This window comes from Manacus candei, unplaced genomic scaffold, assembly GCF_025592945.1.
Source record: "Manacus candei isolate 608988 ecotype Guabito, Panama unplaced genomic scaffold, ASM2559294v1 h1tg000050l, whole genome shotgun sequence".
NCBI lineage: Eukaryota > Metazoa > Chordata > Aves > Passeriformes > Pipridae > Manacus > Manacus candei.
Window position 1 is genome coordinate 27,910,468 of NW_026138098.1, and position 17,274 is coordinate 27,927,741.

At 40.2% G+C, this 17,274-nt stretch overlaps 1 protein-coding gene across 4 annotated transcripts in view; it reads right to left on the reverse strand.

Annotated features, from left to right (window-relative positions):
* Window positions 1–17,274, reverse strand: part of OGDHL (oxoglutarate dehydrogenase L) — a 54,519-nt gene that overhangs the window by 5,626 nt on the left and 31,619 nt on the right. For all 4 annotated transcript variants that reach the window (XM_051799800.1, XM_051799799.1, XM_051799802.1 and 1 more), the window contains exons 16-20: window positions 15,632–15,759; window positions 6,850–7,028; window positions 3,128–3,199; window positions 1,702–1,827; window positions 1,025–1,097 (exon numbers count right to left, since the gene is read on the reverse strand). In XM_051799800.1, the coding sequence (XP_051655760.1) occupies window positions 1,025–1,097; window positions 1,702–1,827; window positions 3,128–3,199; window positions 6,850–7,028; window positions 15,632–15,759 (578 nt within the window). The remainder of the gene's footprint in view (window positions 1–1,024; window positions 1,098–1,701; window positions 1,828–3,127; window positions 3,200–6,849; window positions 7,029–15,631; window positions 15,760–17,274) is intronic.

Consider the following 17,274-nt stretch of genomic DNA (forward strand, 5'->3'; position numbering starts at 1 on the left):
AATAAAACCAGCAAATACTGCAAGCTGGTCTGGCCAACCATGTGCAATCACCATGACTCCCTGTGGTCCCCCACCAGGAAAGGGAACAGGGAGGTTTTGGAGGGTGAAGGTATGACTGAGGATGGGCTTTTCTGCTCTGGCTTCATCCCAGCTCACCCCACTGGAGCTTGACCACTTGTCCACTGAGCTTGAGAATCAAACTTTACTCATGTACAAAAAGGAGGTAATGCAATATTTAAGCATGTTTACACACTGTAACTTGCTCTTAAAAAACTGAGCAGTTGTTCTCTTCTGACAACAGTTAAGATATTCACTGGAACTGGAGACAGACCAGCACACCTTATGCACACTTTCTCACTCTGAGTGATCACTTTACTCACCCACTCCATTACAGGTCACTGAATTTCCTCATGCCACTCCAACATAGCCTAAAACCAGTGCAAGGCAGGAAAATAAAATGACTGCAGTTTTTGGTATTCCCTCTGCAGTCACTACATATCTCTTGGTGCTGATGGCCTGCCAACCACAGCTGGGGTGGTGGCCTGCAGCTCTGAACTCCTGATCTCACTTTGGATCACTGGCAGGACACAGCAGCCCCAAAACTGAGCACTGTAAGAAGAACTGGGCACCTTACTCTTACAAATGGGCACAGTGTAATTAGAACCTATGCCATTCACATCTGGGGGTCTGGGGCGTGGGCAGCAAAGAGAACAATTAAATTTTTACATGAAGAGAAAAAGAGCAGAGAGACATAACAGCCTACTGAGGGGAACATCCCTGCAGGGATGGGAATGCAGTTTTTCACTGCTTTAAGATTAATGGCTGGTTACAAGGTAAACCTGTTAAAATTGAGATTCTACACTTGAAAGCAGATTTTTCAGTAAAAGTCTATGCTAGATCTCACCATGACAGCTTCACAGAAATTATGGCAAAAGAAAAGGCAAACTCTCCAGAGCAGATTCTCAGTCTGACATGCAAGTTGGTATAGCTAATTATTTGTCCATAATACTTTAAGATCACCTACCAGTCACCATTTCATCAAAACTGGATTTAGCTTCTGGATGCCTCAGCAGTGACTTGGGTGTCAAAACAATCAGCTGTAAGACAGAAATTTTGCCAGCACTCAGGAGCTGCTTTATCTACATTATTACATGCAACATTTGTAACACTGTTCATGCACAACCCACAAAGTGTATATGCTATGGAATAAATTAATGTGAATAGCAAACACAGTATTTTTGTTTTGAAAGCCATGGAAGTTTCAAAATGACTCAAAAGATTTAGGTAATCTACTTCTTTTAAAGGTTGTCAAAACTCATCACTTATGCTTCTTTCTGACAACAAATCAAACCACAGGCTATGAATCAGTAAAACATTCAACAGTTGTATCTTAGGTTTTTGAAGTTCCAGCAATTAGACAAGCACATGACATTTATGCAACCTGTTAGCTACATTAGAGGTATCTTGACAAGCTCATCTGAAGATCTTCCTAGCTTTGGAAGCAAAGCTGAAAATCAAGTTTTAGAATCATAGTAAGTCAGAGCTGAGTTTCATCAAAACAGTAACTTCAATCTGTGTTCAGTTAAGATTTTTCTCCAATGATTCTTATCCTTTTGAGCAGCATGTCATATGCAAACAAGACTCCTCTTTATGTGAGGGTTAATATCCCTAAAAAAATCAAGTCCATTACAGTAACTTTACCGGCTTTCTGAATGGCAGCAAGATCTGTCTTCGGAGGACATGAAAGTAGTTGGCTGGAGTTGAACAATTCACCACAATCCAGTTGCATTCATACAGCTGGGAAACTTCAAACTGCTCACTGAACTCCTGAGAGAGACATTCAAGGCATTAGAAAAATGTGCAAAAGATCAGAAAAAAGGCTTGAATGCCACCCTTCTATTTCTGCCTCTCAGCAACTCCCTTCCTCAAAAAAAAGTTAATTAGCAGCTCTCTGCTGAGAATGTTTTATTAGCTAGGAAAGCATCCCTACAAATCATTTGCTTCTGTTTCTTCTTCTTCCTAAAAATGTATGCAGACATACACAAAAAGCTTCCATTAATTTAAATAAACTGAGAAGTCCAGGAACGAAGACTGAGGAGGACTAGGACTTCAGCAGATGAAAGACATGAAATAGAACCTCTTTGAAAGAATGTTAAACTATAATTGAATTTGTGAGTGTACAGTTAACTGTCACTCTGCCATTTTTGGTAGGTGTTCTATCCTCTTGTTTTATTATATTAATATGCTTTATGTTTATATATCTTATTAATACAGGGGAGGGTTTTATTCATAGCTACATATGTATATATTTGGTAAGCATATATATAGGCACAATAATCTCTCTACAGATTGGTACAGAATTTAACCCAATTTCCCAGTCTGTGGCTTGAGCTCCTACCTTCTGTGATAAAGCTTATAGCTTGCTTAAGTAAGCACCTGCTGTAGTGCTTAAGTATAGTCAATCAAACAGGTCTTTACTGAGAGTAAGGTGACAAAAATCCTTTTCAGTTGAGGAGGAACATGATTTTGGAACTATCATTGCCTGAAGAGTAACAAAGTCAAGACCAAAACTGAAATATTCTTTTTTGTTTGTTTGTTTGTTTTTTAAGGCTTTTCAATAAATGCATGGCAGTGTTTATTAGGAAACCTGCAGTAGGGAAGTGGATGCCCAGCATCCTGGAGAGCTATGTACTTTCTCTGTAGAAATGAATGACCAACCTATGAAAGTCTTAGCCAAATCACAATTAGAAGTTGCTTATTTTCATGCTCCCAGCAGTACAATTTAGCTCCTCTGCAAAAAGCAAGGAATAGTCTCACTTGGCCTTCTTTAGAAATTGTCTAGAGACACCTATTTGCAGTACACACAGCAATATAAACAAGCAGAATCACTGGCCCTGAGGAACAGCCATAAAAAGATCATGCTGCCAAAGATTAATTGTATGTGACCTCAGCTTTGCAATGAAGCAGCAATACTGCACACTTCCATTACTTCTACTGGGATCAAGTTAATGTTACACCAAGCTAAATCTTAACCTGCTACACCTAGCTAAAAGGATGCTTCTTGAAAGAAATATCTCTGAGACATGTAGAGCAAAAAAAGGACGTGGCCTTTGACAAAGCTACTTACTGGATAGGCATCAGAGTCATCATTGCTCATCTGCAGAAACCTCTCAGGCCTGGCTGATGAATGCTCTGGACCCTGGTAAAGGTATCATTTAAAACAACATTAAAGAGCCAAATGAGCAGTTAGACATCAGTCTAGATCATTCACTGCATAAATACCTCCTGTCACCCTGGCAGCTCTGCTCCATCTTGCACACCTGCCCCCAGCAGCAGTGAGAAGCGAGGACACACCACAGGATGGGAATTCCTTGTCTTCTACTAATTCTTTTCATGGGAGATTGGGTTTAACATGTATTTCCAATGCTTTTACTAGGTTCAAGTAATTTCTAGCCTCAATAGAGCTGCACAGTAAAGACCAGTGAAAAGGCAGTAGGTCCATGTGGGCACAAGAATGACCTTACTAATGCAGGTCAGAAAGGAGCAGGAGGAATGTCAGGAACAGAAACTCCAGATGGTTCAGTGTACTGCAGTGACTCACACTTCTTGCATGATGAATAGGAGCAAATACAAAGTTAACTGCTGACTACCTCTGCTATATTAGCAACAAAAGCAGACACAGGATCTCCCTCGTATCATTGTTCACTGTTCAGTACAGGACCAATTACCTGGATGAATGCTTCAGCTAAAATGGATCAAAATACATATACACATTATCTGCCAAACTAACCTATGATTAATATCTGCTTCCTCAAGAGGTATTTTATGTTCTGTCATTACTGAACACGCACATCTGCTGTCTCACCAGCAGTATCCAAGGTAATTTCTTGAAGTGCACCAACATTGTTATATCCATTTTACATTAGCAAAACATGCATGCTGGCCACAGACAATATCAGGAATAAGGAGTGTCACAGAATCTGTTATCTTCCTTTCTATATGTCCTTGTTTATAAAGGATGAGATGAAGTTGTGAGGAGTATGAGAAGAAAAAAAAAACCAGTGTTTTCATATATTGCTAATACTGACAGCCTTTTTTTGTTTAAGTGACAGTTACTGTTAGGAAGGACTTTCATTTTGGAGACAGCTGTGAAGTATTTTAACCCAAAGACAAACTATTACACCTCTCAACCCTCCCTATGGCTCCTCAGTTCCGGATGTTCATGAAAAGATTTTTTCTTTATATGACCGTCTCTCATCATAACTTCCTCTGTTGAAACCTTAACATATGATCTCCAAAATCAGTCATTGACACCTTGATTCAACACATTATTCTCTCTAATTCCAAGGGCAGGATTCCAGAGTCCACAGGAGGGCCACAAAGAGGATTAGAGAGCTGGAACACCTCTCCTCTGAAGACAGGCTGAGAGAGTTGGGATGGTTCAGCCTGGGGAAGTCATAGCCCCATGGAGACCTTACAGCACCTTCCAGTGCCTAAAGGGGGCCTGCAAGAAAGTCAGAGAGGGACTATTTACAAGGATGTGTGACAGGATGAGGTGGAATGGCTTTAAGCTGAAAGAGGGCAGGTTCAGATTTGATATGAGGAAGAAATTCTTTGCTGTGAGGGTGGTGAGGCACTGGCACAGGTTACCCAGACAGGCTGTGGATGCCCCATCCCTGGAAGTGGTCAAGGCCAGGCTGGGCCTTGATGAGGCTCTGAGCAACCTGGTCTAGTGGAACATTCTGTTGCCATGATGAGGGGGTTGAAACTAGATGGTCTTTATGATCCCTTTCAATCCAAACCATTCTATGACTCTCTGATTCACTCTACTCCACAGACTAAGGGAATTCAAAGGAAAAAACATTCTGCTGGCAACAAATGAGTAACATCAACAGCCAAGAACTGTGCCTTGTATCACTATTCTTCTGAAGTGTGCCTACACTTTTGAGGTGCCAAATAATCTGGTCACAGATGGGTAAGGACTTGGGAGCAAGGAGCCAACATGCAGAGAACTGTGGTGCACTGTAACAGTCCAGTATATTGCAATACCTCTGCTCTATACATCTGTTTGCTGTAAATCAAATCCTGCATTAAGTACAGCCTACACATGGACAAACACAGTGCTCCACAAGCACACTGCATTCAATACACTGGAAACAGAGATGTTACCAGCAAATAATTACAGGAGAGACAGCGAGGCTTCCCTAACATACACACACAGACTGCCCCAGCAACAACCTCAATCCAGAGCCTCAACGTCCACATCCATCTTCGATTTCCCTGCTGACACCACCAATCAGACTGCCAGCAACTGCTGCATGGGATGGGGTAGGGTTTATTTCTACTGTGACCACCTATCCAGTGAGACCTACACTGAATCCATTAGCTACTTTCAGATGAGTCCCCAAGGAGCCATTAGGCTGCAGAGTCTTTCAATCACAGCCAACTTGCCTGTGAATGCATGACCTAGAGGTGAAGGGATCCATATCCCATTAGAATCCTTCCCCAAATCATTTTGTCCCCAACGCTGTAGCTATAGAGAGACTAACGCTCCTGTAATGGAAAGATCCTCTGGGAAGGCAACAGATTTCAACAGCCTGGTGGGATCCTTAAGTGTTCCAAAACCATCTGACATTAGTAGCAAAATAAGCATATTTCAGAAGACCTGTGCAAATCTTCACTGCCAAAAAGAAAGATTAAATGTATTGTAAGTAGCAGAGAACAGACCCTTCAGCTGAATGCTTTCCTGTAGAGCACCACACCTCCTGCTGAGGGCTCATTCAGGCTGTCCCTCAGGATTCAGTTAAAAAAATTAATTTATCAAAACTCTTGTGAACAGCATCAGACCCTTTATTCTTTATGCACAATGGATGTGGAAAGCCATTCATAGACATGAATGCACCCCGGTATATCAGGACGGGGTTATAATTGGATGGAAATAAACTAAATTGTTTGTGAGAATGGAAATGACGCAGTTTGTGGTGGAAGGGTCTAGAGCATTTATACAGATGGAGATTGCCACTGTGGCACATACTATACTTCTCTTAGTAGGAAACTAGAAACATACATGCATCATGTATGGTTAATGTATCTGAATTCATGAAGGTTAATGTATCTGAAAAGGAAAAAATTAACCTTGCCTGACAAGATGTTCATGTAACTTTTAAAAATAATTTAAAAGATTTGAAAACCAATTCTACTGCTGATATAAATTTCATATAACATTATATACAGAGCATTCCCCTGCCCTTTCCCTCTAAGACACTGTCTAGTTCCTCCTACTAGCCACCAAAGAAAAGAGAGTCAACAGCTAGTGGAAACATTTTCCTTTCCCTAAAGAGGGAGATTTCTTATTACATCAAAGTTAATCAAGGTCAATTATTTTTGAAGAAGTTTTAAAGTTGCTTCATATCATTTCATTGCAAGAGGACTTAGTGCAGAGTTTACACAGACATACTTTATGCAAAATAAAACCAAGCGAGCACTCCTAGACACTCACATTGTACACTAAGAATCCAGCTTTCTAGGGAAAGAAGGCAGTGTCTTAGGGAAAGATACCAAGAAAGAGAGAGAAAAAACAAAACACTGGGGGGAAAGTGGTACATGCCAATAAGGAGGATACAAAGCTAAGAGCTCAGAAATGTTTCTCAGGGTTTTTTTGTTCTTGCCTATCAGTCTAATCACATTTTTTTCTGTAACAATGAGGCAGTCCAACATGCTAAACAGCGCCTTCCTCTCCTGGGTTTCTCTCACCACTGGATCCCCAGGACACCTTTGGCTTTTACAGCTGAAGAGGAAGGCACTGTAGCCAGCATTTCCCTTCTGCATTTACCAGCCAGCAGCCCTCACCATTCCTTCCATTCCGTGGGGCAGGAGCAGGACGATCCCGTTGTGCCGGACCCACTTGGCCTGGCCAGAGCTGATGAACTGGTCTATTATACACTGTGCTGTGTTGTGGAAGTCACCAAACTGGGCCTCCCAGCACACCAGGGCGTTGGGACTCGCCATAGCAAAGCCAAGTTCAAAACCTGAGAACCAAACAAGCAGGAGAATTAGAAAATAAAGAGATTTGCTGAGAATTCGGTTCATTTCTCATTAAAAATAAATCCAAAATAAGAGCATGAACTGGATTTTTGTAGCCCTGTTATAAATCATGCTGTTTTCAATACTACCATTTCCATCAGAAAAATCGGGAAATTTCCAATCCCAACTCCAATCCTTCAAATGATTCCTCAAACATTTCAATATCATACAAGGTTTTAAATGAACAACTAAAACCCTCCCTCAGCTCCAACTTTTGAGTAATGTTTTCCTGAGAGCTCACTACTATCTTTTCCTGTAAAAACCCACTTACAGCCCATTACCAGTTCAAAAAGTTACTTATTAATTTTAATACTTGCACAGCCCTGCACAACACTGGGGGTTTTTCCCCCCTCTCTCATCTGCAAGTGCTGAACAAAATGACTGGTGACATCAATTTTCGGTCTACAGACAGGATCATAGTCTTCAGATATTCAAAAAAGCTTGAACATAATAGCTGCATGAAAGACACATCTGGGACTTGGATAAACAATCCTTTCTTTGGCAGAGTTAAGGACCCTTTGGGTCTCTGCCTCAGTGGCAGAGGAGACCAGAAGTGCTCTTCATGGAGACAACATCACTACTCCAGCTATGAAAACAGAAAGATGTGACCTTCTCCCTCTCTACTGTCTGGTGGTTTTGGTAGGAGGTAAATGCAGAAATTTCCCTTAACTTGTGCTGTTTGAACTGTAAATTCATCAGCTCCATACAGAGCAGAAGTGCCACACATTCCCAGTACTCAGCCACGTCAGGTTAACACAGCAGGACGAACACACTGCAGCAGGAGCTCAGATGTCCTGCACAGAGCAAGCTATGCAGCCTCTTGTCTGCTCCAAAAACTTGTCAAGGCCCCAAAATAACTGAAGGCTCTACCTCTTAAAGGCAGAAACAAATTATTGCTCTCCTTGAGAGACCTGCTGCAGTACAATAAAGCCCTGGTTCCATAACAGGACCTGAAGAGATGATTGGCAAAGAGAAAAGAAACCTAAACTGGTACTGCAACATGACCTAGGTAATTGATTGCTAGCAGCTCTGCAAAGGCAAAACATAGAAAACTATGAGGGTGTTTGCATGTGCTATGTTGCTTCTGCTGTGTAACTTTCAAAAAAAATGCAGAATTTGGTGTCAAGTCAGAACATGAAAACCTAGCCATGTGCAGAGTACCTGTCTCAGTTTTATAACCATGCTTACAGGTAAGGTTCCATAGTGAACATCTAAACATAGAAAATAAATATTTCATTGATAGATACGTTTTATGTTGAAGCTCTGCACACAATATAATGATCTGCCTTCAGATACAGAAATGCAATATGGGAAGACTCTCATTGAAGGTTACACCAGCAGAGCAACTAGCTTTGCTGTTGTAAAATTTTATTTAAAAAGATACAGTAGTGTGTGGTAACTCTTTCCTCACTGATTGCAAGACTGTAAAAAACCTCAGAGTGAGCTAACAGGCTAATATAGATTTAGTATCTCTTTCAGCTTCTTTAAGACCTGTACATGTAACTGAAGTTGCAGAGTCCCATCCTGCTACCATTGATGTACACTGAACTCAGCCTCATGTTTTTGCTACGTACATATCCCTGTAATTCCCATTTTTGCTGTTTGCCTTACTGTGATACATTAGTCATTCAAATGCTGTTCCACAGCATGTTCTACAGGCTTGATAGCAAGACTGGGTTAGGCAAAAATGAACACAGTCTCTGGTAATAAAATACCTGTACTGTTTAATTTTTCCCCTGACTCCCAGCCTGCCCCCACCTCCAAACACTCACAAGAGTAGTGTACATTTAATTAAGACAGAAATGCCCCTAAGACTGGCATTTGGGATGCAGAGAGAAATCCCTTCATATCTATCTAGAAACTATGCATTAATTTGGGTTCCTTCTCTATTTCACTTACAGACATTTTGAGGAATACAGGACGAAAATAGCAATTTGTAATCCTTATGCTGTGGGTAATATTTCCTAGATCCAAGGGTGGCTATGAGCCAAAATACAATCATAAGTCAGGTTCCTAATATGCCTCCTAAATACAGTATATGAGTAAAACCCAATGCCACTTTGTGACCATCAGTATTTTGTAAACTACAGTAAACTGTTGCAAAGCCATGAAAAATCCCAAAGCCATTGGAACCATAATTTCTGACTTGATCAAACCCACTATATGGCTCTGCCAATCATGAACTTCAAAAAAAACTCAGGCTAGCTGGAAGAGACAAGCTTAGCATCTTGACATTCTCCACACACAGGAGGCTACTGCAACAGGTTCACCATCAAGTGATGGCTGACATCTCTCAGATACTCATAATTTGTGATTTATACCCTGGTGACTGGAGGTTGTAGTCCCTCTAGGAGAGTCTCCCTTTGTGGAGTTCAGTGGATAAGAGAATTATTTTAAAGGGAACTGTAATACCAAAAAGATTATATAAGCAATATTAGAAAAATACCTAAAATACCTTTTAGATGGTCTGTCATTCCAGGCACTAAAAAAAATTAACATATTATGAGATGGAACAACATGTGGCACATACAGCATATGTGCACATACAGCATACTTTAATGTTAGTGCAAAGTAATTGATTCAGCTAGGGAGTAAGATCACAGGATCAAATCAAACCTGTTCAAACCTTCTTTATCTTGTTTCAGTGTTGTTCAGCGTTCACTTTTGTTTTCATTATCAGAGGGACACTCTGAGAGCTAAACTAAGATTGAGGTCTCTGTGTGCTGGATGCCACAAACATATACAAGTAGTTTCATCCCTGAAAGTTTTACAGCCAAACTGAGGGAAGAGGGAGTGAAGGAAATTGAGAACTAATAAACATGTGGTTACAGAGAGTTTAAACTGAGTTGTTCAGTTCCATAAGGAAAATCCTCAACAAAATCGAGACTAGTCATGTATCGAGTCCGTCTGTAACACTAACATCAAGAACACCCTTCCAACACTTGTCATGCAGTTTTGACACAGGTCATCTATGCATGAAACTGAAATTGCTTTAGGTTAACTTGATGAGTACAGCTAAACTGGGACTGCTACAGGATTTCACTCTTCTGCTCCAGGAAGAGGCTCTTCAGCCAATGTCAGAATACAAACTTTCCTGGAACATTACTAGAGGGACAACTGCAGGACAAATTAACTGCAAGACAAATTGACTGCATGAGCAAAAAAGCAACAAGAGCTTCCAGTGAAATTGTTTATTCACAGAGATAACAGTTTTACAGGTTGTTTTTATAGTGTGGCTTCATAGCCTACTCCTTTGTAATTCCAACCCAGCTTTTTGCCTTCAATCACCATGACAAGAAATTTTGAGTCACTTGGCTTTTGGGCTGCTGATCTCTGAACAGTCCATCCATGTCTTCAGCAGATGTTAATGATCCCACCAAAAGGCAACTAGTAAGTTAGAGGCCAAAAGGACACTGTTAAGTCAGACAGGCCTTTTCTCTGTGAGTCACCATGACAGGTCACTACCACCAAAGAGGGCTTTTGTTGACGTGCCTTTAGCCTGGTTGCCTGAATGGCTTTTCCTTCAGAAGATATTTTTGATATCTGGCCTCCTCATTTGTGTAATTCTATTGTCCTTAAAACAATGAAAACAGTGGAAAAATTTACACAACTCCTTCCATGCATGTTGTTCCCAAAGGTATCTGAAAAATAGATTTCCCTAGATAGGCTTGAATCCCATTCTAATTTTACACAAGCTTTAAGAGACCATTTCTACTGATTGGGTGACATGGTTGAGAAAATATGCAATATGTTCAAGACTTATTTGTGCATATGCTGCTCTCTGTAAGGGTGGGGTAATCTAGCTTTTAGAGAAGAACAAACTGAGGTCTTGATCACTCAGAGGTATCAGTAATCACACAGTGCTTTTCAAAGAGTTTGCAGCTCAGTGCACACTTAAAATTTGGTCACAGCACATACGTGATTTTACTCCATATACCAAAGACCACTGCTAAAATTCACATGCAAAAAAAGAATACAATTTCTCACGTCTTATGTTGTTGCAAACTTTGTGCTAGTCTCCACAAGGTGAAAATGTTCTAGGTGAAGCTGCATCCAAAAGTGTGATCTTAACACAGATACCATTTGCAAGCTTTCTGACAGCCGTAAAAATATCTGGGAAAATATATCCAAATGCAACCTATGCATTCTGATTAATATTTTGAAATTAATGTTGCCAATTTCATGGCACATGTGTCTGTGGTAAACACATTCTTTATATACCAGAACTCAGTTTTCCACCAGGGAAATGACAATGAGAGTTCCTAACATTAAAACTATAGCAATTGTAGCAGAATAGTTTTAACTCTTGAGAGACTAGGGAGTCTGTCAAGAATTACTGCTCCTACCTGCATGTGGAGAAAATCACTTAAAGAGCAAGATCTGAACTGCTAAACTAAGAAAAATTGCTGGTGGAAAGACACCTAGACAGATACAAGGTGAACAACCCAGGAGTAGTGAAGTGCTTCTCCTGAAAGAGAATCTTTGGGGCACCAAAGTCAAGGTCAGGGAAGGTGACCTGAGCTAGAAAGTCTCCACCACTCTAGAGATGGGACATGAACTGCAGGGGAGCAGGTTCCTACCCAGGCCTCTCATGAGGGCTCAATCTCAGACTAGAATAAACAATTTTACAAAAACTGCAGCAGAGACCTTGCAAACTTTATTGTCTGTATCTGCAGAAACAAGAACTGAATATTTCTTCAGAATGCTGTGCGGATCTTGTGAGTTTAAGGGATTAACTCTTACACAGCTAGAAAAACGGGGAACAAGTTTAAGCTGTGAGGAAATCCAGTGTCAAGGCAACCAGGCAGCAAGACACAGCTTTCAAAGAATGACAGATAAGGAATATGCACACCTAAAGGGTGTTGGAGAGCAACCAGCCAACTCCAAACACCAGGCAGCCTCTCAGGGCTCAGAGCACACCAGAGCACGGGGAACCAGGACCCAGCACAGCACTTTGGTAAACTTCTAAACTGAGGAGGGAGGGGGAAGAAAGATACACAGCACTTGACTAAGGCTGCAAAACTAATGTTTTAATTGCTGGAGTTCATTAAGGTCCCTAGATGACAGACCTAGCAGAAATACTTGTTTCTATTAGTCCAGTTCCCGCTGTGCTCCCTCGCTGTTCTTTCATCACTCTGGCACAGAAAGAAGTGTTGCCAAGCAAAGTGGCAGCTTACACAGCACACTGTGCTGTGTTTTTCCCCATAGCACATTTCATGATTGTCATAAGAACTGTAGTTTTTCAATTAATGTAAGTAAGGCTATAGCTATAGCTTAATTCAATATGATTCCAAAGTGACTTAGGGCATGAAATGTTAGCTAATGGTTAAAAGGGTTTATCAGAGCAGGGATTTAATGTCAGAACGAGGAGAGTTACACAGACAGATTTGTGCTATGTTAGCAGAAATTCTAAGCACAGGGACTACAGACTACATGCATCCTTTCACAAATCCAAACACAGCCCAGAAGAAAGTTAAGGTAATACCCATCTGGTGCCTGACTCTATTAAACAGAAAGACTGGTACCATCTTAGAACTCCATGCAGACACCATTAATTACTGCAGTCTGTCCTACTTCCTAACACAGTTTCTGACAGGTAATTGTATTTGCTATCCCTAACCTTAAAAACACACTGTTCTGACTGAGCAGTAATGCTACATATTTCATCCTAGGTGAGTATTGCAAAAAAAACTTTACACCAATACCTGTCCTCTTCCTTTCACCTTTTGCTTTAAACTTGACTTTTCCCCTTGAAAAAGTATCATGTTTCAAGAATTTCCTGAGCTATGCACTAGTTCCAAGTCTATCTTGCCTGATGTTCCCTGGAAGTTCCCAGTACAGGATGCTACAGCCCAAGATCTCTCAGAGGCTGAATCTGAATGAAAGAATCACATCTCCTGGACAGAGAATCAACAGTACACAAGTCATTCTGAGGGCTGTAAAGAAAGACAGGAAATCCTTTCAAGTATTTAAAAACTGCTGAAGAGGTAGCATAGAGTGTCTCTAAGTTACTTTTGGTTTTCTCCTCTATCTTAATCAGCAAATATACTCAGACACACTTCGTTTGCTTAAATGACTTCACACGGCCATCATTTATACTTCCAGACATTCAGTTTCAGTAAAAGGGAAAATTTATAGCCAACTGAGTGGATGTGCAGCTAAATTATAATAATGTGGATATATCTAAAAATAGTAGACACAGGATTTCAAACAAGATTATCAGAGGTTGTTAAATACTCTGATGTAATGACCCAGGTACACACACTCCACAGCTTCCTGTACACAAACCATAAACAGCTGTCTGAACCACAAGTTAATAAGACTGCCTTTGTTTTATTTCAAAGTGAAATCAGTCTTGTCAGGGTATCATTTAAACAGAGCATTGACACCCCAGGTGTTCCTACACAGCTCAACAATAACTTGGTGCAAAGCTCACAGCTCTGAACAGATACCAGCTCTTGGCTTATGTGCCTGCCAAGGAAATAATCTGTAATTTTATCATGTTTAATCCATGTTTACTTAGCTCTCCCTCACAGAAAGTAAAGGAATTCCCCCAATGCTTCTGAGGTACTGCATGTTAACACAGTCATAAAATAATTTCCTAACACATTTTCACCTTTCTATTCTCTCACAACTCTCCCAACCCCCACCAAATACTTCAATACACTAATCCCAAACTGTTCCTTTGAACTGAATTATATAGCAGAAACAGCATTAGAGAAAATAAAGTGTTGGGGGGGTTGGTTCTCCTGAAGAATCAACTCCATGAACTGCAAACATGCACTTATTCTTCCATGTACTAAAGAGGAGACCCAGTGATGCTACAGCCACACAGGTATCAATTCTAATAGCTCCTCTTTGACTGAGAGGTTTAACTAGAAGAGACAGGTTCACACACTGCTGCTCATCCCAACACTGTCTCTCTGTGCAGACAATACACAAGAATAAACCTGTTGGAAAAGGTCAGTATGTAAAACCTAGCAAGGGAGAGGAAACTTCATTATAAAACCACTTCAACATAGAAACATAGCATTTTTGGTTTTAAAAAACCATCCCAACAAACACACAAAAAAAGCCACATCACTTATCAACTATTTCTACGAATTTCATCTCCTTTAATGCCTCTCAGACAAAAGGGATTTAAAGTTCTTGACAGTTAAAAATATCAATATTATTAGTTTTGAAGAGCCTGTCATCCCATCTGCTGAAGCAGAACTGCACAGAAATGGTACTCTTGTTTTCAATGTGTGAACGAATCCCTATTTTACCCTACTGCTTGTATTCAATGAAAGTTACTAAATCAACTTTCACCTATTTTTTGCTGGGCAAGGTGGAAGGGGCAATAGTGAGCAGGATGAGATCAAGAAAGAGAAAGAAAGAGAGCCCACCTGGTTAGTTTTTTAAAGAACAGAATTGTGGCAATAAGAATTGCCCTTCAATATCAGCATATCAACACCAGGCTTCCTACTGAGGTGTAATTTTTGGAACAAAATCAGATTTCAACAGAAATATCCAGACCTTTGTCACTTCCGTTTGGATGTAAAAAAATCCCAAACGCAGAAACCTCTGACTCACTCATAAAATTCACAGCAACACAGTAACAGGCTCAAATTAAGAAACCCCAGAATACACTGTGAGAAACAATAGGAAATTGGAAACAATCATTCTCTGAAATTAAATTCTTGCTTTTTATCTACGTCAATTATTTTTCTCACATTTATACACATCCTCGCTTGCACTTTCCTATTGAGAGTTTACATTTACATGTTAGGGATACAAAAATGTGATTCTGTTCACAAGAATTCTACCACAGAACCAACAAAAATACCTAAAAAAACCCCCTCAGTTCTTCAGACCATGCTCCAATTATACAGTTTTATACCACTTTAATTTTTAAATTATTAGCAATAGGTAATATGTAGCATTGTAAAAATTACTAAGTAATCAAATATTTCCAGAACTTTGAAGCAAGCAGCTATCTATTACCATCCTTATCTACTAAAATGTTCCATCTTTTTCCTTCACACAATATTTCATTATTTATCCATAGAATCAGTAACACTTTGATAAATTATTAGATGTATTTGTTTTGTGCTCCACATTCCTCTTGCCACCCTCATCATGTCAGAGTGAGGTTATCCATTCTGTGTGGCTGAAGGTAAAATAATTCACTATGATTAATGCTATCACTAACAAGAATTTGCTTTCTTGAAATAGCACATTCAGAATAGCAGTTCAGATAAGGCCAGGATGGATTTTTATATCTGTGTTACAAACTGTCAGTTCCTCCCCTTTTGAGAAAGCATCAGGTGCACGTTCCAGCATTGCCAAGATCAACCACAACAGATGGATGCTTTCAAGTGAATCCCAAAATTGTAAAATGTGGGGATGCTTAAGGGATGTCAGACCCTGGGAGGAAGAGCTTTGACACCTATTTCATATATAACCATTTTACAGCTTTTTTTCCCCACATTCTTTTCCTTGCTGAAAGCTCTGCTCCTTGTGCAGCAGAGCTATTAAAACACGAGCCCATCTGTCAGAGACATACCTAAGACCCCATATTCGGACAGGGAGCTGTTGCACACGGTGTAGGGGGCCTGCTGCTCCCACAGGTGATTCATGGGGACACACGTTCTCTTGTCAACTTCTTGGTCGTGAAGCACGTGATGGCGATGGCTGCAAAGAGTTTTTGAAGAAATTTATTAACCAAGCATAACTTTGGGCTTCAACAGAGCTGTTTTCAAAGCTAAAGCATCAAAGGTACGTGCAAGCCACACAGTTGTCTTTGCTAAACACAGCACCCTGGTTTGGTCAAAACCATGTGGAATACAATCACATCTAAATACAAGTGCTGCACTGTAAGAACTTTCACTGACTATCCAGGCTTGTTCTCCAGAACTCACAGAAACTGGAAATACCTCATCACTAGTAGAACCTGGGAGGAAAGGGAAAAGGATGGGGAGGTTGTTGCTATAAAATAGAATGATTAAAGTAAAAAAATGCAGAGGAGCAAAATTGTTATTTAAAAAATTTCATTCTTCCTCCCTAATAGAGAATCTAATCATTCTTTTCCTTAAAACAACTGTTGTTTGTCTTTTATGCAAAAAAAAAAAAAATAATCTAATCTAATCTCAGCACCAAGACTCAAAGAAGTTGTATCCTCTTTCCTGGTATTTCCACTCACATGCACCATTTACAGTTCTCTAGAAGACCATTAATCAGCATTAGAATGGGGCACCGAGGAATACTACCAAAACAGAGATGACTGAAGTAATTACTGTAATCCATTTACTCTCTGAGCAGACTAACTGAGTGAATCACAACAATATGTCCAGCTTTACAACTGCTAACATAAGGACAGCTATTGTACTGGTAACAATACTGTGCATTGTATAGCTGCCAACACTGAACTAAAGTCTGGATCTTTTTGTACTTCCCTTTGCTATAATGAAGAGTAGCAAAAGAGCTCTGAAATTTATTTAGAGGTCAACAACGTAAGGCCAGAACCTTGAAAAACAGCACAGGGAGGGAAGTAGATAGACAGGGGAAAATTCAGACACCAGGCAGCTGTTTGGCAGAAACCATTTTTGCCACTGATGTTTTGGTTTTGCCATTCAGCCAAAGATAGAAGGCCTAGATAGATGATAAGCTCCTTGAGCACAAAGTCTCACGTTTACCTAGCAAGAGGTGATTAAGATGGACATAGATGGACAGCCAGAAACATTCAGACATACAAGTCAGATGTGTGAAATTGTCAGGTTTACTGACATCAAAGCAGTACAGACTCAAGTCTCTCTCCCCTCCTTTCCTTCCCAAGAGCGGGCCTCCAAGATGAGAAGGGGCCAGGTGCTTCTATCTGCAGCTTTACCCAGCTTCTATCTATTGATAGTGTTGAGGACTGAAACAGGAAGAAACCAAGCCCTCACACAGAATATTGACAGAAAGGACTATTTTCTAGACAGCACTTCCCAAGTTCCAGAACAGTGAAAACCCCCATCATGTTGTTTTCACTATGGCAACACAGCATCTTCAGTTCTTCCCAAATTCTAGCCTATACTCCCTCTTCAATTAGTCTCAGAGATTTGAGACATTATGTACTTCAAGGACTTTTGGGAGTGAAGAAGGGAGTTATTACAAAGAGAACATAAAATGACATAAGCTTTCTACATGTTTGCAATGTGCTTTTTTCCA